This window comes from Sphaeramia orbicularis, chromosome 24, assembly GCF_902148855.1.
Source record: "Sphaeramia orbicularis chromosome 24, fSphaOr1.1, whole genome shotgun sequence".
NCBI classification, from domain to species: domain Eukaryota; kingdom Metazoa; phylum Chordata; class Actinopteri; order Kurtiformes; family Apogonidae; genus Sphaeramia; species Sphaeramia orbicularis.
The window spans coordinates 37805733-37830097 of NC_043979.1; the positions used below are offsets into that span (position 1 = coordinate 37805733).

At 37.1% G+C, this 24365-nt stretch overlaps 1 protein-coding gene across 6 annotated transcripts in view; it reads left to right on the forward strand.

Moving 5' to 3' along the window:
• utrn (utrophin) overlaps positions 1 to 24365 on the forward strand; it is a 397580-nt gene that overhangs the window by 368314 nt on the left and 4901 nt on the right. For 5 of the 6 annotated variants that reach the window (XM_030127978.1, XM_030127982.1, XM_030127979.1 and 2 more), the window contains 5 exons: positions 5466 to 5627; positions 10731 to 10968; positions 18440 to 18515; positions 18800 to 18883; positions 21393 to 21418. In XM_030127978.1, the coding sequence (XP_029983838.1) occupies positions 5466 to 5627; positions 10731 to 10968; positions 18440 to 18515; positions 18800 to 18883; positions 21393 to 21418 (586 nt within the window). The remainder of the gene's footprint in view (positions 1 to 5465; positions 5628 to 10730; positions 10969 to 18439; positions 18516 to 18799; positions 18884 to 21392; positions 21419 to 24365) is intronic. The other variant, XM_030127981.1, reaches the window with a different exon arrangement.

Consider the following 24365-nt stretch of genomic DNA (forward strand, 5'->3'; position numbering starts at 1 on the left):
TGATATGTTAGCTCGGACGTTATTGTCATGAGGTAAACAATGTAAAAGCCCCCCCCCCCCCCAGCTTTGTCCTCCTCTTACCCTCTTCAAACGCTCATATTCACAATGCATCGCAGCCGGTAGCCTTGCCATTCATCACCATTATTCGTATTCAATACTTCTCCCACACTGATGCTCTCCTCCCCTATCAGCCCTTTCTTCTCTTTGTCCCTTCATTAATTTTTACCCCCACACTCCCCGAACCTCCAGTCATTTCACTCCACTTCCTCTCTCTACCAATCTGACAGGGCACGTAGTGTAGAAGCCAGCTCTACCCCCCTGTGGTCCCCCATTTCCACACATATAATGATCCCGTCCTGCTGTTCTCGGTGTTTGTCCTGCCAGCTACCCTCTAATGCCCGGCTGCAGCTTCCTGTTGCCAGGGACCGGGCTAATTGGTCACCGCGTTACTGCAGATCTCCAATTTTTAGCCCCCATCCGACGCTTTTTGTCACCAATTTTCAGGTTTCTCTGCAAGAGCTCATCTTGTCTTCGATGCCTCGATGTCTCATGTGACAGCATACCTGTATTTCAAAGAAACATAGACTATATGTATATATATATATATATATATATATATATATATATATATATATGTGTGTGTGTGTGTGTGTGCATGTCGGTTGTTAGTATTCAGCCTTATTTCAGTCTTATTTCAGTATGTTGTCAGTCATTTCAGAGCTAGATTGATTAATAACTGCAAGCCCTGAGGGTAGACACATGTTTTCTTAAAGGCAAAAGAAGTGGATTGATGAATAAAGAAAAACCTGCATAATGATGTGAAGCATTAGTGGTTACAGATGAAAAGGCACTAGATATTGCTTCTTTTTTTAAATTAAGAGTGTATAAAGCTTAATTTCTAAACCAAAATTACTATTTTTCCAAACACTCGTATCTTCTCCTTCAAATTACACCTCGAGCTCAGAATAATAAATGATAAAAAACATGGAAAGCGACTGGCACGGCATGTACAGTATTTTCTTTTTTATGTGCAAAGAGAATGCCTCATTGTTTGTACTTTAAATTAGCTATCACTCCTTGGTCTTAGTTTGTGAAATGGTATAATTACTGTCACCTCTGAGAAAGAAAAAGCCTCGTGTTCTTAACCTCTGTCATTATGCCTGTGGAGATGGCATCCACAGTGTTTGCTCCATACTCATTGTTCTTCCCCTACAGTGCAATTCAAGGTTGTCTTATGTAAAACATTTCAGTTTGCTGCCGTGCTCTGCGGAGCCGTTTTGATTAACTTACTCATTATAGTCGAGGATTATGCACTAGGTTATGGTCTGGCCTTGATAAGAGTGTGTGAACGCAGTTTATAGGCAATCACCAAAAAAAAAAAGGAGTAAAGACTCTGAGTGATTAAGGTGCAGCCAGAGTTTTAATGTCATTGAAGACTGTGATATGGGCTTTGAAGCAGATTGGACTAAACCTGAGCTAAACTGAATTCAAAAACTTGGAATTACACTACCAGTCAAAAGTTTGGACACACCTGTTTTTTCTTTGTTACCCCCCCCCCACCCCGATGGGGAGGCAAGGGGTATTGTTACCTCCGCCAAGGAACGGTGGAGGTTATGTTTTCACCAGTGTTTGTTTGTCTGTTAGCAAGATAACTCCAAAAGTTATGGAAGGATTTTGATGAAATTTTCAGGAAATGTTGATACTGGCACAAGGAACAAATTATTGAAGTTTGGTGGTGATCGAAGGTGGGCTTGGTGGAGGTCTGCGCTCTCTAGTGCTTTTCTAGTTTGTTTCTTTGTTTGTTAACACTCCAGCAGCAAAACTCTTGGTTGAATTCATACCAAATTGAGTTTATAGATTGCCAGTGACCCAGAATAGATGTCATTACATTTCGGGAAAAGTAGGTCAAAGTTTTTATGAACTTTTTACATTTTTCCCCTTTTTTTTTTTTTTTTTTTTTTTTTTAACATTTGTCAGCGGTCTTTCTTAACTGATTTATCACCATTTTTTTTATAATATTATCCTCTGTATTTTGCATTTTTTTGGTGTAAATCATGTATTTTCCTATATTTAATTCACAGATCAGGTAGATGTTTATAAAAACTCAAAGTTAACTAGAAAAGCACTTGGAGAGCACAGACCTCCATCAAGTCAGATCAGTCACCCCCCCCTCCCAATCACCACCAAAATTTAATCATTTGTTCCTTGTGCCAGTATCAACATTTCCTGACAATTTCATCCAAATCTGTCCGTAACTTTATGAGTTATTTTGCTAACAGACAAACCCCGATGAAAACATAACCTCCGCCCTTCCTTGGCTGGGATAATTATATCAAAACAGAGACAAATGGAGAAAAATATTTACTTTTTCAGTAAAAATATTAACTGAATGTAAAAATAACTGTCATCGTTGATCCAATTCCATGGGTTTTACTGGTGAATTAATATTGCAGAAGATAATGTTGTTTCCACGGTAACTACGGAGCCTCTGAACATCCAAATGGGTCATATCTGATGAATATGAAAAGATGAATGACTGTATTTTACACCAATTATTGACATGTATTGATGGGATTAGTGGATCAACAGGTATTAAACAGTTTATATCTGTAGATGGTGTGTGTCACTGGTGGTTATTTGGATCTTTATGGGTTAATCTTTTCATCTTAACAATTACAAATGTGGTGAATTTTTCTTTATAATCACCGTACATATTGTGGAAGTAAGACTCTATACTTAGTGCATTTTTTGGCTTTATGTTGAATCAGATTTTACAATGTTACATAACCACAGAGTATTAACATCACTGTTTGACAGCCTGGGCAGCAGAATACATTTGGATCAGCTGGATGGATCCCAAAGAAATGCCCGAATAGAGTCAGCAGTGGATTGAAATCCACACATGGAGACAGTGTGCCACTGAAGTTTCTCAGCCAAACTCCTTTTCAAGCTGTCAAACTGGCTCCAGAAACGTCACTTTAGCACTGGAACGGACTTTTAAATAATAGCCTGCCATCTTTGTGTGTATGCATGTGTGGTTGTCACGTTTTAAGTCTTGAAGCTCTCAGGTGTGTTTCAGAGTGAAGGTGACAGCTGGGCTTTGGTGAGACCTGCCATCGCCCCCTTTCAGATCGCTGAGATTGCACATGAGACGGACATGTGCTCACACACAGATAGACAACAACACACACACCTTCCTCCTTCTACATCATTCCATCTGTCTGCAGCCTTTCTCCTCCCTGTCTCCTCCGTCTCCTCACCGTCCTCCCTCATCCCCGTTATCGGATAGTTCATACTGACACATCTGTGTTCCACCTGGGTCTGTTTACAATGTGGCACACACACACAATACCTGAAGGTCTTTTATATCTTCACAGCTACCACCGTCAGTTAAGATTTGGTGCAAAGAGACTCTTTTCTAACAAGCAAATTTATGACCCATTTATGATTCTTGAAGTTAAAAGTTTTATTAACCCTTTCATGCATAGTGGTCACTCCAGTGGACAGTTACTGTACAGCTTTACTCTTGTATATTCACGGGTTTTGTTGTTTTAGTTCCATATCAACCAACACAGTGGGCACTTACGCGTCATCTCATAAACTGTAATTCATACCATTATTGTAACTTTGCTGTTCTTGAGTGGAAATCAATTTTTAATATTTATTTTTTGCATATTATCTCTATGAAGTGAGCAATAACTAGTATTAGAATATGTTAAAATGTGAGAAAACATCAGATTAGCTGCATTAAACATGGTTTCATTTCACTATGTTTAGATCACTTTATGATATTGGGTTTTAAATACATACTTCTTTGCTTCAAGAATAAAATTCATGGTGTAGCTGAGTGGACATTTCTGTAACTCCATGAAAAACAGGTTGATTTTTTTTTTTTAAATTCAGTCACGTTATTTTTTTTTTTTTCATGCCTGAAGAGGAATAAAAACACTCAGGAAAAAAAAATCTTGATTCAGGTTCTCCTAATTCATGCATGAAAGGGTTAAAGAAGTAAGAAAACAATAAGATGACAGATTGAGGTTTTTTGCATCATGTTTACTGAATGTATATTTACATTATCATTTGATTTTTGATGGATTTGATTTGATTTCCGGTTCAACTAAAGCAATGCTCCAGTAATATACAACAGTTTAAATCAAAATATAAGGAAAAGGTCTTAAAATAATATAGAGATGAAGGGCTTTGAAGGCTATTTAGTGTCTTTTTTGTCTTCTTTTTTTTTTTGTCTTCTTTGTCTTCTTGTTCTTCTTCTTCTTCCATGTATGTATGTTGCCAACTAATTTCTCTGATATAATTGCAACTTTTCGATGTAAAAGTGAAACTGGGGGTAGGAGTAAATAAGTTTTACTTCTTCTCACTCCCTTTTGGGCTACTAGGGGTGTATATTAATAGCGAATTATTGTATATATGTTTATTGTGTACACATAATGATGTGGATTTATATTATTTCCATCTTATTGTGGAATTGAAACACTGTACGTAGAGTGCACAAGCTCAAAATAACCCAAGCAATCTCAATTACAGTGAAAAAACACAAGAAACGTAAATGTTAATTTTAGCTTAACAAAGGGGGATGTAAGACTATCAACAGGCACCAAATGAAAATGAACATTTCAGTTAATGAGTTACAGATTTCTCTAAATATTTGTATTTGTACTTATTTAAGGGACAACACATATTAATGCACATACATATGTAAATCCATAAGATTATAGCAAAAGCCATTTGCACAACACAGTGCATACAGTACAATTTAAAAAAATACAACAGTCAATACACAATACAATATATAATACAATATAAAATGACAAATAACAGTTAGGCTGTACACACACACACACACACACACACACGCACGCACTATGATCACAATTGGAAATGTTTGACAGAATAACAAGAGTCAGTTTTTAATCTGTAAATACTGCACCCTGTTGGTTTAGCTGTTTTTATTTCCTAGAAACATGTTTCCTGTGAATAGCGACCACAGCTCTTTAAATGACAAATGTGTGGTAAAATCAGCATAATTTGTGTTTTCCTGCTGAATTTTCTCCGTGGTTGCTCTCCCACTTTGTAATAAAACATGATCTGAATGAAGATGACACAGTAATGGACTTGTTACACTTTTTTGTAAATCATATTTGATGTCTCATATTCGTTCATCCTACCTTTGTCAGCTGCTATAAATCAAGGCTGTTCTCATAAAACCTGAAAAACTCCCCATCACCAAAACTAAGAGCTGAAGTGAAACTAATCAACTCCCAGATATAAAAGAAACATTAAATCGGCAGCTAAAGCCAAACTGAAATGAAAAAACAAAGCAATAAAAATACAATCTAATGAACATTTTAATAATAATAACATATCTCAGATTCTCACTGTAACCCTTAACTGTGCTGTATTCAGTCAAAAGCATCTCCTCTCCACTCACCTTCCACTCATGTCCACAGGGATGATGAGCATGCCCTGATCCTGCAGTACTGCCAGACACTGGGGGGGGAAGGCTCCCCCTGTAGTCAGCCCCAGAGTCCTGCCCAGATCCTTCAGGCCGTGGAGAGGGAGGAGCGAGGCGAGCTGGAGCGGATCATAGCTCGCCTGGAGGAGGAGCAGAGGTGAGTTATCAGACATTACAAACGTTCACCTCCAGAAGTTCAACCTCTCAAACTGCTGCAACGTTGCATATGCAGATTCCCGAGAACTTTTGTCACGAGGACCTTATGTTGCCTTCATGTGCTATGAGAATTATGGTAAATACTACTAACAAACTCAAAAATTGCACATGAACACCGCTTCATGTTGTGTTTTCCACTGGGGAATTGGGCAAAAAAATGTTGATACACCAGTTGTTGTGACGAAAATAACCTTTAAGTGGGTAAGTGTGGAAGGCTGCAGGTGTGTTCCACTAATCAGCGTTCTTCAGCACATAACCCCGCCCCCGAGAATCTGGGGTAATCTGAGAAGTCCTAGCCCCCTACCTGGAACTATTGTCAGGGAAAGGTTAGGGTTCAGGAAAAGTTTTTTGTGCCCGGATGATTTTAGTTTTTGTTCAGTATTAATTGTCAACCTTGTAAATCCAAGCTGGACTGACTGTACATATCCTGACCGAGGAAAATAAAATTGTCACTTTGTGCCGTAATCTACACCTGGCTTTTCTGCCTCCGTCCATAATAATATACATTATATAGACTAAATGGCGTCTAAAATTAACATTAATTTGCAGCATAGTATAGCAAACTATTACATGATCAGAAACAAATTAATTTTAGCAGAAAAAAAAAAAAGTCTCAGTTTTGAATGTCTGGAGTCGCCAGAAATTTGTGACGTTAAAATGGGGTCACAAGCCTAAAAAAGGTCGTTAACCATTGCTATAGTGGGTTAATGGAAGTGTGGAAGGCTCCAGGTGTGTTCCACCAATCAGCGTTCTTCAACACATAGCCCCGCCCCCAAGAATCTGGGGAAATCTGAAAAGTCCTAACCTCCTACAGGGTGGGGAAGCAAAATTTACAATATTTTGAGGCAGGGATTGAAAGACAGTGTATGACCAATTAGTTTATTGAAAGTCATGAGAATTTATTTGCCACAAGAAAATTGACATCATAGAAAATGTTTTTATTCTATGTGTCCTCCTTCTTTCTCAATAACTGCCTTCACACGCTTCCTGAAACTTGCGCAAGTGTTCCTCAAATATTGGGGTGACAACTTCTCCCATTCTTCTTTAATAGTATCTTCCAGACTTTCTCGTAATAGTTTTGCTCATAGTCATTCTCTTCTTTCCATTATAAACAGTCTTTATGGACACTCCAAGTATTTTTGAAATCTCCTTTGGTGTGACGAGTGCATTCAGCAAATCACACACTCTTTGACGTTTGCTTTCCTGATTACTCATATGGGCAAAAGTTTCTGAAAAGGTATGGATAATAGTGTTAGGTATGATTATGACATCAATATATGTTTGGTTTCAAAACAGTTGACGTAGTGCCTGCTGAGAAAAAAACACTAAATGTTCATTGTAAATTTTGCTTCCCCACCCTGTATCAGGAACTTTTAGGGTTCAGGGGAAGTTTTTTTACTTGGATGATTTTAGCGGAAAAGCAGCAAGGTTTTTCAAAGTTCCTGCTGTGGAAAAGGGTCTTTTTTTAATTATTTCTCATTTTTATCAGTATAATACAATACAATCTCCTTAGGTTGAGGAGCAGTGAAAAAAACAAAAGAACAGAAAACAACCGAATGAAAAGAACAGCCTGTGTTTGTGTCAGAATATATTTAGGTTCCTTAATAGACACATCTGTCCCTGAATGTCAGCCATTTTCCCCAGTTTTTTATGAAGAGATTTTCTTTCAACTTCAGTTTCTATGTGAGATGTTCCATGACAAGTATGTCATCTATGATTGAAAGCCATTGTTTGTAAGACGGAGCATCAGTCTTAAGCCAGTTCTTTGTTATGGCCTTCTTCCCGGCCACCAGGAGGATCTTGACAAGATATCTGTCTTCTTTATGCACCGTTTCTTCCAAATGTCCGAGGTACAGAACAAGACAAGAATTTGGGATTGCATATCCCAACACATCACAGAGAGCCGAGAAAAAGGGGCTTTTTAGCCTTTTTATAAAACCCACGCTAGTGTTGGAAGAACATATGGAAAAATTACTATAAACAGGTTCATGGAGAAGAAAATCCAAAATATCTAAAACCTGTTTATTTTGCTGTTGCACTGTATATTCACAGCTTATTTGTACCTACTGACACACGGTAGTTCTTAATACATATACATGCACATTTCCCGTATCCCTCACCTGTCTCACCTGCCAAGCCTTTCCCCAACTCGATTAAAAACTGGAGACAGCTTAGACCAGGCATGTCCAAAGTCCGGCCCGGGGGCCAATCACGGCCCGCGGTCAGATTTTATACGGCCCACAGCTTGGGTTTTATATTGTATTATTTATGGCCCGCTTGGACTGTTGAACCGAGTACATGAATCATAAAAGGTTCAAAATGCAGTTTCTCCTTTCACCTCATGGTGGCAGCACCACTCTAACTCTATCAGGCTCTGTGACCTTGCTGTGAACCTTTTTCGCTAATTTCTAACCACGGCACCTGTAAATAAAAAAGCGAAAGTTGACAGTGAGGGCCGCCGCTTCCAGGAGAGATAGGAATTACAATTTTTTTTTCACTGAAAATCGAGGCAATTATGTTTGCCTAATTTGTCAAGAGACTGTTGCCTTGTTTAAGGAATTCAATGTAAAGACACACGAGCAGACAAAACATGCTAACGCATACGACAAGCTAGCAGGGAGTGAGCACTCCGAAAAAGTGAAGTAAATTCAAGCTGCTTTAAACTCACAACAGTGACTCTTCATGTGAACCTGGGAGTTCAGTGAATTCACCACCAAGGCAGGCTACCAAGTTGCCAGGTTAGTTGCCTGTAACTGCTGGTGTTATGTACTTGTAGATGTGACACAGAATATTACTTTCTGAATGATTTTGTGAAAGACAAGAGTAAGAGTCATATGTTTTCATCTTAAATGTTAACAGACTTTGCATTACTGAGTAATATATGAGTAATGATTACTCATATAAGTCATGTTTAAAATGAATGTGGGGTTAAGATTTTTATCAACTTGGAAGTTTAAGATACTCTATACAGTTTGTTCTATGTTATCTGACTCCAGATGTGAAAGGAAGGCAGAATTGTTTTTTGTTTTTTTTTTATTTGTTCACACCTGAGTGGCTTAGATTTGGTTACATTGCCATTTAAAGAAATGATATTGTGACAATGAAAATAAAATTGTTGTAGAGCAGCGCATTTATATGTAATTTTTACTGTTTAAAAAATGTCTGAAGGGACCACTGGCCCCTGGCAATGTCCACATTATCACATCTGGCCCTCTTGAAAAAAAGTTTGGACACCCTTGGCTTAGAGGCAGAGTCACTGTGGGGTCTATTGTTGTGGAGATGCAGCCACTGACTCCACCGGAGTGATTTAACACTGATTACACACATACACAGACGGCGGTGGGAGAGCGAGTTTCACCGCCGGGCTCATAAATGCTAACCTGAGTAAAGCACCGCAGCTTATGGTGCTGAACTGAGAGAAGGGACGAGGAGGCTGTGAGGCGAGAGATTTGGCAGGAGGTCTTTTATGTTGTCTATCCACTTCAAATAGGATTTCACTCAGAAAGCAGAGGTAAACATGAGTACGGTGTTTCTGAGTAGCACCCCCACTGTATGGTTCAGGAGGAGGTTGTTGTGAACTCGGAGTCTTTCTAGGGGATTAATAGTAAACCATCCCCAGAGCACGATAATAATTATTTTTCACCAGTTAAAGCATTTAAATATTAACTGCATATCTTTTATTTAGGTACAGTAATAAAAGCACAAGGTGAAGATGATTCTAAGGGAAGTTTCATAACCTTACATAGTTAAAGTATTCAGCAAAATGTACTTAAAGTATGAACATTTAAAGTAGTTATTATGCAGTAAAATAAAATGGTCATGTCAGTGCTTTACTGTTACCCCAAGTAAGATAAAGTTTCATTGGCGTAGCATGGTGGTGCAACAGTTCACAACAAGGGGGTCCTGGGTTTAGTTTGGCTTAGTGACATTTGCATTTTTCAGCTAAGAACAATTTACATGTGTTTATTTAGTCTAAGGAAGATTTTCTCAACCTATGAAGGAATGTGAAGGTGAAATTTTACTAAAACTGCCACTGCAAAGGCTGTCATAGTACTATATGTAGTGATACAGTCTATTAGAAACTGTAATTATGTGTATATGTATGTACGTGTATGTAAACTGTAGTATAAATGTATAATGTGTTTCACTTGTCTGTTGAATGAGTGCACTGGATTGGGCTGTTTTATATGAACTATGTTGTTTTATGTAGGGACTAAAGATGGAAATTACCTTGCCTATAATCTTCAAATATAAAAAACTTCACATATAAAGCTGCCTAAATTGGAAATACTCAAGTAAAGTAAAATTATCTCAAATGTATCCAAATATGCAGCACTATTTATCTGGATCTGGATTTTTTTACTTTTGATTCGATTTTTTTAATGATTAGTTTTGCCGATATTGATGCGATACCGATACTTTTTACGATGAAATTTTGATTTAAATTTGGAGTCATTACTTATAGGTTATTATACTATTATTTTACTTTAAGTCACAATTGGGCTGAATATGGAACCTGAACTGAAACAAGTAGGACACCTTTGACTCTTAATAACTTAAGTATAATTTTTGCACTTTCCAAATTCATTCTGTGAAGCAAATTAGAACCTTTGGTCGGCTGGTTTTGGCCCACGGGCTGTATGTTTGCCACTTCTGCTATAGCGCGTCTATGGACAGGTCCATCCGGGGATTATATGGGGGTGTGTTCCATGCCGTACGACCATACAACTGTACAAAGTGAAAATGAAACTTAAGATGCTTTGCTATTTCCTCTAAGTCTCCCACTGTTGTGCAGCTCATTTTCCTTTTCCCTACCTTCGGAAACTTTAATTTGAGATAGGACGTTTGTTTAAGGGGGCATTGACCCCTCTTGACCTCCCCAGAACCAGGCCCAAATCAGTTCGATTTTATGACTAAATCTGATCCAATCTTCTAAAAAATGCCAGATTGGCAGCCGATAACAGTCTTTAGATCGGAGCGGGACTTCCCTAGTAGTTATAGTGTAGATAAAAGTGTGACAGTTTTTGTTTTTTTCCTCACCCAGGACTCTGCAGAGGGAGTACGATCAGCTAAAAGAGCAGCACAGCCAGCGGGGGGCCCCTAGCGGGAGTCACTGGGAGTCAGAAGGCTCCTCATCCCACCCCGACGAAGCCGATCTTCTCGCCGAAGCCAAGCTGCTGCGTCAACACAAGGGCCGACTGGAGGCTCGCATGCACATCCTGGAGGAACACAACAAACAGCTGGAGTCTCAGCTCCACCGCCTCCGACAGCTTCTGCACCAGGTGACGGAACACTGTGTTTATAGACGAGCTCATCCCAAAGCCACAGGTTATGTTATGTCTGAGAGCAGGCTGACAGAGGCTCATATTCCTGGATGCGTATGCTGTATTTGGCTGGTTTTTTTTTAATCTTTTTTTGAACTCATTGAATTCCAGTCAGGCTGGAGCTATGAAAAACAAACAAAACAAAAAAAAACGCTGGCGTGGTCATGCAGACTATGGACGACATGCATTTTGAAAACTTCCCTCAGTCAATATTATGTGATATTAAAGGAACAATATGCACTTTAAAATATTCAAATAAGATCTGTACTAGATCACTAGAGCACTAGAGTGCTCTGAATATAGAGTCAACAACATTATTTTAGAGATATGAACTGAATTTACTTGCACTGATGGTCTGGATTTATGTGACCACTAGAGGGAGTAGTGAGTTGAGGATGAGAACTATTAAGAATCAACTGTCAAAGACGAGAAGTGATAAAAAAAGAGGTCATTAATTTCACCACTGGATACATTTATGAATGAAAAGAATGTTTGATGCTGAAATGGCAGTGTGAGTTTGATTTGGAGGCTTATGAAGGTATAAAGTTATTATGGGATGTTTTTATCTTTGCTAAGTTACCATTTGTTGATCCACAGTTCAAACTAAAGTGTGACAGTTCTGACCTTAGATATTTAGTTCAACTATTGACAACACAAACCGTAGTGAAAACAGAGGTGTTTTGTTGTTTTACTGTGGCTGTTTTCTAAGCTAAGCTAACAGAGCTAAGCTAATGGAGATATAATGTAAACTGAGTCGATGTAGCACATGAAGATGATCAGACACTGTGTTATTTTGAGTTTTTTATTTCAAGGAAAACAAATGGACAACACCATGGCGCAGATATGTGTAAACAGTAAGCTTTATAATTAATTCAGTGAGTCGTACAGTCTGTTGATACATACAGAAGCTTTAATTTGTTGGTGGTTTTTCCTTCTGGTGCATGCCTTCCCCCTACTGGTGAGAGCTTGGAATATACATTCTACATATAGGCGTCATCTGCTAAAAATTTAAAAATTTAAGCTGGACAAAAAAAGTGATTTGATTTATATCATGATACATGTCGATATCATCTGATATGAAAAAGATTATCGTGATATTTTTTTTCCCATATCACCCAGCCCTAATTACAGGTAATATTTCTCCCATATGTTAACATTAATTTGACTCAATAGGCTTAGATTTAAAGGACACGTTTATGGCATTGATAAATAGTAATAACAGACATAAGCTGACACCACCAGAGTGTCACTGACTGATTAACACAATGGTTCCCAGCCTTTTTTGGCTCGTGATCCCATTTTAACATCACAAATTTCTGGCAACCCCAGACATTCAAAACGAAAACATTTTTTTGTTTTTTTGTTTGTTTATTTATTTGTTTTTGATCATGTAATAGTTTGCTATACTATGTTGCAAATAAACGTTAATTTTAGAGGACATTTAGTCTATATAATGTTTATTATTATGGACGGAGGCAGAAAAAACAGGTATAGATTACTGCACAAAGTGAGAGTTTTATTATCCTTGGTCAGGATATGTACAGTCAGTCCAGCTTGGATTCACAAGGCTGACAATTAATACTGAGCAAACAAGAACTCAAACTATGAATTATGAAAGAGCTGCAGCATCTGAAACCGACCACAGTGAACATTTGACAGATAAACAGAACCACAGTGCTTCAGTTTCAGCCTCAGAGTTTGTCATGACTTTTGTATATTTGGATTGTCTCTGTCAACTCACCATATATTTTTTTATTCGTAAGCTTTTTATTTTTTTAATTTTATCAATTATTAGAAATTTCAGGTGACTCCATTTGAATTCCAGGCAACCCCACGTGGGGTCCCGACCCCAGGGTTGAAAAACACTGGATCAACGGTTTTCTAATGTCTTTGCTTTCTTTGCCTTTGCTGTTTTTCCAACATTTACGCTTCAGAATGAAACTCAGTAAAGCCACTAAGTCTTTCAGCATTTGTAAATACATCTGTGATTTCCGAATCTAATTCCTCTCCTAAGTCATCTGTTCTTTTAGTTCATTAGGTTTGTTGTTGAGGAGCAGCAGGGAAGCAATCACAGTTTTCAGACCCTCTCGAACATACCAGCTGGCAGGGCTGCTCTCTGGAACTTGTGAAAAAGCCTCCCGATAAAGTAACTCAAAGTTATCTAAATAACAAAAACAAAATGAACTATTAATCCTTCGCTCCACGCCCAAACATGCAAACATGCTAAGCAGTTTAGTTAGTTTGCCGAGCCTTTGCATATGAAAACGAGCTCGACAATACTTTGATTAGATCCTAATCGCATCATTACCATTCCATCCAGGAGTCCGGCGTCCATCTCCAACCCCTCTATCAATAACTTCCAGATTTGTTTATGCTCGGCCTAATTGCTCACTGAGGTTAGATTGTTTGTGCCAAGTGAGAAATGCACAACCCTAAAGCCAAACAAACAGCAGACCCAACAAATCAGATTGAGCAAACACTCAGGCAGGTATTGGCTCTCTTCTAACTCCAGAGCTGGAAGCACAGTAATAACTCAGAACAAATATGGCTGGAGGAAGGCAGCTGATGTGACTCGGCAGATTTTTAATGGCTGAATATTAACATTTTGACAGGAAAAAGGTTTCAGCGGGTGTGTGTGGATCCAGCCTGCACCAAACTGGAGATTTACTCGATACTGTACGGCAGTGGGTATAGACTGTAGCTGTTACAAAACTGATTGAGTCGGCAAATACTCCTTAATCTAATATTACACAAAGCTGAAGTAGAAAAACCGCAGCTTAAAATAATCCATTTAGAAGTAGCCGTTATCATGCAGTTTTTAATGGTGTTGCCGGTTCAGGCCTAAATTGACTGTTATTTTTTAAGGCAACATTTTTTATTTGAAGTTTATTTAAGCAGACATGTCCTTAAGAACCAATTCTATTTAACAATGGAAGCCTGGAAAAAGGTAGAGCCTCTTCAGGGAACATTATGTGTGGACAGAAACTAGTGAAGTAAATGCAGGGTGTCTACAAGTCCTTAAAAAGCCTTTAGAAGCATCAAATGCAATATATGTTATTTTAAGATGTAATTCTTAATCTTACATTTTAATTTGAGGGCTTACTTTCCACACTGTTTTGCATCTTTAATTTTCAAACTTTTCTGTGTGAAAGTCCACATTTCTTGTCTCAAATTTCTAACCCTTAAAGACCTAGAACTATTTTTGTAGTGACTTTCAAATAAGTTTTTCTTTCCAAAGGGATTTATCACTAGTTTTTGTTTTATCATACGTATTGTTCAGTGAGAATCATCTATTTTCCTAGAATTAATTTTGTGTTTGTGAGTAAATACTAAGGTTATTATATCAAAACAGACACAACTCAAGAAAAAGTGACACTTCCTGCAAAAAATGTTCACTTTTTTTTTTTTTTTTCAAGGTCTTTTTTATTTTCAATTTTTAAATGTACAAGAAACATACAAGTTGAACATGAAACTGTTGTATCCAGTTCCTATCCAACTGCCCCACCCCCCACCCCAAGTACTGGACCTTTACTAAGTTTATATACAGCCAGACATAATATACTTACATACAAAAACATATAGACCCTCTTCAAATGTATGTACTTACACATACATATATATGTACACATATACACACATGCATATTTGTTCACATACATATAAATAAATAAATGGGGGAAAGAAAAAAATAAAGTAAAAAAGTACAAAAAAGAGAACTTTTTAATTAAAAAACTGTTACGATCACTGTCATTTTTCAAAATACATGAGTTTTACTGGTGAATCAAATGTTGCAGATGACAGCATTTCAACTTTCATAACAAAGCCTCTGAACATCGAAATAAGACACATCTGATGGTTTTGAAAAGCTGAGAAACTACATTTTCCCTGAATTATTTCAGCATATTGATAGGATTAGTGGATCAAAAAGAATTTAACATTTTAGATCAGTAGATGCTTTTTTGTCTCTGGTGGATGTTTAGGTCTTTAAGGGTTAAACCTATCACAGAAACTACAACTGTTACTTGCACTTACCTGCTAGTAAAATGTAGACTAACCTAACTTAACTCATTTTTAAACCTTCAACCAATAACTGATCATTTTAGGTAATCGGCTCGAAGTTTGGACATATTTTCAGTATGGACTACAACCACTGCTGCTGACAAACAATTATGTCTTACTCTGAGAAATGTTTGTTGGAAGTCTTGACCTTATATGTGCAAATGTCTGGATGTAACTAGTAGAGCCCGACCGATTAATTGGTCCACCTATCACATATTACTGATTAATCAACATCGACAATATGCTTTTTTGCCCCCCCCCCGAACTACTCATCCCCGTCCGTGCACTTCCTGTGTATCTCACTGTTTCATTCTGCAGGTGCGCCTGGGTATTAATACTGTATATTAATTGTCGCTTACATTTTAAAAAAGGATTTACCAAACAGTTTTTATGTCACTACTTATACAATATAGACTCACATCTTTCCCCAAAAGTCTGCTCTCCCCAGCTTAAAAACTATCACATCTACAACCTGTGGTTCCATGGGTCACATACCAGTTTAATATAAGACTATTATACAGTGTTTTAAAGTTGTGTCAATTATCTTTGTGAGATAAACAAAGACTTATGCAACTGTTGATCCACATGTCCACCATTATCTAATATAAGACTATTATACCCTGTGTGTATCAGTGTTCTTATTCAATATGTCAGATATTGGCTCTTTTTAGGCCCCAATATCAGCATTGGCCCCAAAAATCCCGCCTCGGTCCAGCTCTAGTAATCAGTTGTAAACATAACAAATCAAGAAGGAATTGAAACAGGTTGTAGAAATCCACTCGATTTTTGTCAAAATGAATATAAAGATAGCTTTGCAGCACCTGGAGGGTTCAAATTCAAACTGTATGAAGTATTAGGGTCCAAACACACAAATAAATGAACCACAGACTAATAAAAGTGGGTTTAGCTAAATATGACCCCTTTAAGTCTCCACGTTAGGCATGTGATTAAATTTTCCTGCACTAGCGCCATCGTGTCTGTGATAAAATTACATGATTTTGATACTAATGTGAATAGACAAAAATGCAAACTCCTCCAAAACCATGAAGAACTCACCTGCATGCACACAAACGTCACAGGGCTAAATGAGAACTTCTGCTTCCTGACATTTCGGTCCCTGGAGTCCTGACGATCCGTCAACATGTCTTTCTGTCAACTGCAGAGTTACTGCCAGGCTGCAGCATAACAAAGCAGCTGCTCTGATGGCCCGTATTAAATTCACACTCCTGAAGGCTGACCAAAACCCTAACCCTAGCTATTCTAAGACCTGCCGCAAGATGTTGACTGCGCCGTGATGTTTCCAACATGTTGGCCTTTACTGGATCCGGAGGCACCAAGAGATGAAGAAGAAAAAGAAGAGGGTGAAGAGGGACAGCAGGGAGGGAACACTGATTTGTTTTCTAGCAGCTGAAAGCTTAAATGGAATATGGGATTATGCTGTAAATGTCACTGGACTTCAAGTGTTCCGTTGAGTGAAGCTGAAAGTGTTTTCAGCTGTGGTTCACAGACGTTTGGACACATTCCACATATTTTATTGATAAATGTCAACTGTCTGTGTTGAAGTTTTTTAATGTTAATCTGATGTTCTGATATCAGAGACTTGGCACAGATCAGCTTGGTTTGGTCCAACACACTGTATTTCCACTGCAGGTAAAGTACTTCCTGGTGGCAGCTGGTCGTCATAGAAACGCAGTATAAACAAATGAGATGCAGTCTTATTTTTTTTTGTTCCCAACTTATTTTGTTGTGTTTTTTCAGTCACAGGTTACATGTATACAACACACCTCTGTATGTAAAAGCATATCAAGTCAATAACCTAAGTGACAGTAATGTATAAAAACAAAATAAAACAACCACAACAAAGAACAAACAGACAAAAAAACAAACAGTACCTCGACATTAAAAAATACAATTTTACGATCCTATGTAAGTCAATCAGTGTAAACATGGTCCATCTCAGTGTTTAAGGTGTGATGCAATCTTCAGTGCTAATGCAGCTACAAGTGAGGTGGCAGTGGAGGATGGTGAAACTTCAAACTCTTAAATTATCATTTAACCCTTTATACACTACAAGCAAAAAGTTAAGGATATTTCTTTTTTTTGTCTTTTTTTGGTCATTTTTGCTATTTGTAAATAAGACTATGTCTGGTTGTTTAAAAAAAATGTGTTTCAATTTAATTCACACACAAAAAAGTAAAAAGCGCTGTGCAAGAATCCCAACTGAAAAAAAATAGCCCGAAAAGTAAAAATATCCTTAGCTTTTTGTTTGTTGTGTCGTTCACTCATAGAAATACTCTGAAATTCAAGACTTCAACCTTACTGTGTTATTGAAGGACCTAACAAGACTTGATTACTTTTGTGAAATTTTTCAAAAAATGTTTTTTGCTATGTAGAAAATTGAGGTCAATGACGTTACCATATTTGGTTCCTTACCTGGAAGTGGCAAAAATAAACAAATGAATAAAAAATCCAAGAAGTTAATATAAAAAAATACAAGAAAAACACATGTAAAGTCAAAAGAACATGTATTTTAGAATCATTGCTGTCTTTTCCATTGACCCTCAAACTGTGCGAATATAACTTGCACATGAAAAATTTACTGAATGGAAAAATGACAATTTCACCAAAACTCTCGTTTTTAAATTAAAAGTTTTTGCGCTGGCAAGAGGTGTTTTTTTGGGCAGTGCACAAATGGTATATCACACAAAACTGCAATGGAAAGACCTTTTTCTGCAGCTAGAATCATGTGAATAAAAAACCAGATGTTGACAGACATTACAACAAGCGAAGAAAAAGAGTTTTAAAAGAAACATGGTGTGGTATGTGTGGACACACCAGGAAACTGAATCATTTTTTAATTTAGGACAGGATAGAGGGGCAGTATATTATAATAATGAATATATCTGTAAATCAACACGATATTTACATTCGTCGCCAGGTTTATGTAATGACTTCTCCTGTCATCTTGCGATAAACAAATCATTGCATTTGTGATTTAATGGAAAAACCGACATTACACACTTCTGTTTTTTGACATTTACTAAATATCGGTAAAGTTTTGTGCTGATGTCCCATGGAAGAGCGACTGCTGTCTTGTAATGTACGCGGAAATTACCAAAAATAGTCACTTGCCCGATATTGTCACTGTAATAACTCTCCATGTGTTATAATTCTCACTTCTTTGACATCTTCAAACACGAACAGCGGTGCATTAAACTCCCGCTGGTGTCAGAAATGTTTCAGTTCCATGTCTGCATCACTGGGTCGCCCTCTGGTCTTCTCCTGCCTCCGCCTACACTTGTGACAAACTATGCAAATATCAAGTGGAATAATGAGGTTGTAATCATTCTTTTTGTCTGTTCTCTCTCAGCCGGAGGTGGACTTGAGGGTAAATGGAGTGTCGTCTCCTAGCGCGCAAGATCGAGGACCACTTACTGAAAACTCAGGTGAGATTTGAGTTCAGAAAGACTGGTTGATGTCGACATAAACACACACACACACACACAGCTGTTGATCTCACTGATCTGTCCTCTGGATGCATTTATAGTCATAGCAGCGTTCAGCATCAGTGTCAGTTTGATCAGAGTATAGAGAAGGATAAGGATCACAAAGCCTTTTATGCACTGAGGTATCATAGTGGGTCTGTGATAACTTAAATCCCACTTCTTTGGTGTGTGTGCGTGTGTGTGTGTGTGTGTGTGTGTGTGTGTGTGTGTGTGTGTGTGTTCAGATGAGCTGCTGGACTCCAACAACAGCAGCTCTGACCTGGCAGATGTAATGGAGCAGATTAACAACTCCTTCCCTGCATGCAGTCGTAAGTTTCCCACTCCTCCTCCTCCTCCTCCTCCTCACTCTTCTTCTCCTCTCTCCCACTGTGTCTCCTCTGACTCCCATGAGGCATTTGTGTTTCAGGTCGCTGGTCAGCAGAAAAATAGCACGTCCCTCCAAATGTTCATATTTTATATTTGAACAGGACCAAACGTGCGCAGCATACAAAGCGTTAATGTGAATTAGTCTGAACAGTTTAGACCAGGGGTGTCAAACTCATTTTAGTTCAGGGGCCACATACAGCCGAATATGATATAAAGTCGGCCAGACCAGTGAAATAATATAAATAATAGGATAAGACATTTTGAGTGAAAAAAGTAAATTCCATAATGAAAATGTTTACATCTACCAATTGTACTTGAACATAACACGAACAAATATGAACAACCCGAAAATTTGTTAGTAAAATAGGTGCAATGTTAACAATATTATGCCTTAGGTTATCATTTATACATGTGAATCACAACTTAGAGATCACAGTGGAGCTACAAATACACAAAACATTAAATAACAGTGAGAATATTATTAAAATTCCACAAACTTCTCGGAAGACGTTTCAGATATTCACTTTTTTGTAAAAGGATAGTCTGTACAGGGTGGGGAAGCAAAATTTACAATATTTTGAGGCAGGGATTGAAAGACAGTGTATGACCAATTAGTTTATTGAAAGTCATGAGAATTTATTTGCCACAAGAAAATTAACATAATAGAAAATGTTTTTATTCTATGTGTCCTCCTTCTTTCTCCATAACTGCCTTCACATGCTTCCTGAAACTTGTGCAAGTGTTCCTCAAATATTGGGGTGACAACTTCTCCCATTCTTCTTTAATAGTATCTTCCAGACTTTCTCGTAATAGTTTTGCTCATAGTCATTCTCTTCTTTCCATTATAAACAGTCTTTATGGACACTCCAACTATTTTTGAAATCTCCTTTGGTGTGACGAGTGCATTCAGCAAATCACACACTCTTTGACGTTTGCTTTCCTGGTTACTCATATGGGCAAAAGTTTCTGAAAAGGTATGGATAATAGTGTTAGGTATGATTATGACATCAATATATGTTTGGTTTCAAAACAATTGACGTAGTGCCTGCTGAGAAAAAACAACTAAATGTTCATTGTAAATTTTGCTTCCCCACCCTGTAAATGTAAACATTTTTGTGTAATTTTACTTTTTTTACACTCAAACAAAGACAAATTTACAGTTTTCATTATTCATAGGTTATGATAGAATTTTACTGATCTGATCCACTTTAGATTGAAATGACCTAAAATGATTTTAACGTCCTTCATTATTAATATCTTCAGTGTAATTTTTGCATTTCACAAATTCATCCCAGGGGCTGGATTGAACTGGATTTGGCCCCCGGGCCGCATGTTTGACACCTGTGGTTTAGACGCTCCAGTCTTTTACCGGATTTCTTTCGGAGTGCTTGCGTACGTAGTGATGGTCGAATCAAACTTCCTGTTATTGTCTTTTGCTCATGTTTGGGTACAAAACTTCCATTCTCTACGATTTTAATTGTTTACACGTGCTCAGACGTAAACGAACAAAATAAATCAGATTAACAAGTATACATGCAGGAAGACATCAGAGTATTGGGGAGAAACCTGGGTGTTTTAATCTGATTTCTCATAATCAGATTACTGCTGTTATCTGATAAGGCATATCAGATTATACTATTTTTTCTGTTATTCGATTTTTTTATTTTTGTTTTGTTTTTTCCCTATGTTTTGTATTATGTTTGTGTCTGAAATAAACTGAACTAACTGTTTACATGGTCACTTGAATAACTGGATAACTCATGGAATCAGATAATGACGGTGTTTATGTAAATGAGCCACTATTCCACCTTCTGACTGTTTATATGACACTTGTCCTTCTGTCCTCGTCCTCACCTTCCTCTTTCTTTGTCCTGCATTTGTCCTTTCTGTCTGCCTCACAGTCCTATTTGTGTGTTTGTGTAGCTGTATATACCTTTCAGAAATCACTACTTGAGTGAACAGACTCCCAACAATGCAGGTTTGATTGTTACCTCATGGACGATTTTAAGCACAGCCTTGAAGGATTTTTTTATTTATTTTTTATTACCATTATAATTTGGTATTTGATACGATCAGGAAAACTTCATGATTCTTTATAGCGGAGTTTGAGTGGTTATCTACCTCAGGGGATGTTAATCAAATAAAAGAATAAAAGGCATCTTCGAACGGCGACTCGGAGCCGACCGACTTCAGATTGCATTCACTTTTTTTTAGCGTGAAAACTCCTATGAGGGCTTTAGTTAAAAATCCATTCTAATCTGGCAGACGCTCCAGTGTTATTAGCATTTGGTAAGTGCACAGCTCCAAGGCTGCGAGACGGAGTGAGCGCAGGAATACGTGGGAGGCTCCCAGAGGCTCCAAATTTATTGTACACTTACAAAAAAAAAAAATAGATGAACAGAGGAATTGAAGTGCTTAACTATTCTGTTGTCTTTCTTGGCTCTCCCACAGCCTCGAGCCTCTCCTCCAGACCACAGGTAAGCCAACGCTCCTCACACACTCTTTTATCTTTGTATATTTGGACCTTAAACTCCCTGATTTTCCCTTTTTTTTCCTCTTCTGTGCATGCTTTAATTTCTTAGCCCTTAACATATTTTTTTCCCACATTCTTTTTTTTTTTTTGATCAATTTTTTAATTTATTTTCACTGTGCATCTCAGAAATAATATACAAAAGAAAAAGATAGAAATTCACATTTCATGATATAAGATTTTGTGATACACAAAGTATAACCCCCCCCCAAGAACTAATGGCAACCCCCATACCAACCCAACCTGGATCTCAGAATGCAAAAACCAACTGATAAAAAAAAATACATGTGTATAGATTAGGGAAGTAACGATTACCAGTGTAATGATAAACTGCAGTAAAATTGCAGATGGTTAGTATTACCGTTTAAATTCTGATTATCATAATAACCGTGTGTGATTACCACACTTTTCCGGAGAAAACGCCTATGTAAAGATATGCTTTTATGTCAAATATTTGAGTATGGTTTTAATTTATTATAATTTTAATTTTATATACCTAATATTTGGAACCAATATTCACTTTTAAAGTCTTTGAAAAGGTCATCTGTGTGTTATTTATGCAATAAATTATATACATTTTTCAAATTGGATTTTTTGTTTTTTTTTTGTCCTTTTATGTTGATATAGTAGGTTAAAGTGAAAAAATAATGGACAGATGATATAGATGAAGTTGTGCTGAAAAAAAAGATCACAAACATGGGTATAGTAAACATTTGTTTATATAGTATATAAAGGCAAAATCAAAAGAACTGAAAAACAGCCAAAATAGGCTCAGACCACCAAGGGTTAATATTTGAATGTTTCTGCAACATAAGGTACATTGTGACTATTATTTTATTTCTTTTTATTTTATTTTTTTAAATACAACTTGGTTAAATTATTTCAGTGTGTGCATAAGTACTTTTTGAACATTTTGAGCACAATTTCAACAATACCGCAATAATAATGATAACCGTGATAATTTTGGTCACAATAACCATGATATGAAATTTTCATATCGTTACATCCCTTGTATAGATGAAAGAGAATATAATTTACAGATATAACCAGAATAGTGATCAGGAAAGTCATAATTATGTTGCACTCTTTCTTTAACCATAATATAAACACCATCCCACATACTAAGCATTTTTCCCACATTCTTTTTATTGAGGTCAAGGTAAACCAAAGTGGCAGTCATACAAGAAAAAAACAAGGCTTTTAGATTTTCCACACAGCAAAAAAACACAATACCCTCCCCATCCCTACCCCCATGCTACAAAGTCCCGGGCCAATGCATCCCCATCTAAGATTAAATAAATAAATAAGAAAAAAAAAGGAGAAAAACATTTTTGAGGTTATTACAGCTCCCTCCATAAGAGTAGTTTGTTTCCCTCATGTAAACCCCCTCCCCATGGGCCTTCGGGTGACCTGAGAGCAAAAAAGCCCATTAATGGATCTGGAGGGAGCGCCATTAGCACTGCTTCACATTCTCTCTGTCTCAGGCCAAGGTGCATTATGGGACAGAGGCGTTGTTGCACAGGGTTCCCAAGGAGTCTTAAAAAGTCTGAAACTTCTTGAATTTACAAATCTGAATTTAATACCTTAAAAAAGTCTTTAAAAGGTATTAAATTTGATATGGTAGGTCTTCAGTTCTGTTGCCATAAACTTGTTCATTGTATTGTTTAAATGTGTCTGTAAAATGTCCGAGCTGCAAAGAAAGTAGTGTTCGTCTACTCAGTTCCACCCATACAAACTAGATAATTTATATTAGGAACCGATTACACTGGTCGACAAGTAAAATGCTTCCAGAATCAAAGTAGGGAAATTTTACCACATGTGAGTCACTGATAAAGAAAAATCCAGTCATAAATGCTGGTTGGCTGAAGTTTCCAAGATACAGTCTTGGGTTAAAATGTGAAATTCGAGAATTAACGAATGAATGGGTTTGATTCAAAAGGAATATTTGTCTCAGAGCTACAGATCTACTTCAAAACACTGTCTGCACATGACGATACATTCATTTTACAGGTTCTATCTAGTGGAAGATTTATGAATCTACCGTATAAATGTACATAAACCAATATATGTGTAATAACACTTTATCATATACCTTGAAAACATCAGCAAACCAGCACTTTTGCCATTTGTTTTCCAATTAATCATATTAAAACATGGTTGTTGTTTTTTTCATAAATATATTTATTGTCCATTTTCATTGTTTTATAAGAACAAACAAAAAAAAACATTAAAAAAAAAAAAAAAACACATCAAAACAATCCCTACCACCCCCCACCCACACAATAGCATCCACTCTCAGCGCAATAAAACATACTTGACAGACACAACTGAATTGACTATACAGACAGGTCCTTTAAAATTGCAAAAAGGGTGTCCAAATCTTATAAAAGTCTTTGATCTTTCCTTTAGCCTGGTACGTCAGCTTTTCCATTGCCAGTTTAGAAGACATTTCTTTAATCCATTGGTTCGTTGTGGGTCCTTGAATATCTTTCCATCTCAAAGAAATGACTTGTTTGGCTTGTAATAAACAAAAATTTAAAAGTTTCCTTTTTCCTCCAATTACTTGAAACTGCTAAGGGAACATGTGCAAAATACAACATTTTGGATCCACAGGAATAACACATTCTGTAAATCTATAAATTAAATTAAGAGTCTCTTTCCAAAAATTCTGAAGTTTCTCACAGGTCCACATACAATGAAACAAAAGTGCCTATTTCCTTATTACACTTAGTACAAATGTCAGGAATGTTAAGATTAAAGCGGTGTAGTTTTACAGGGGTGACATATGTTCCAAATAACCATTTGTACTGTAATAATCTTATTAAGATATGTAACATTTAGCACATTTAATCACTGAGGCAGATCATTTCTTAAAAAACAAAACAAAACTTGCA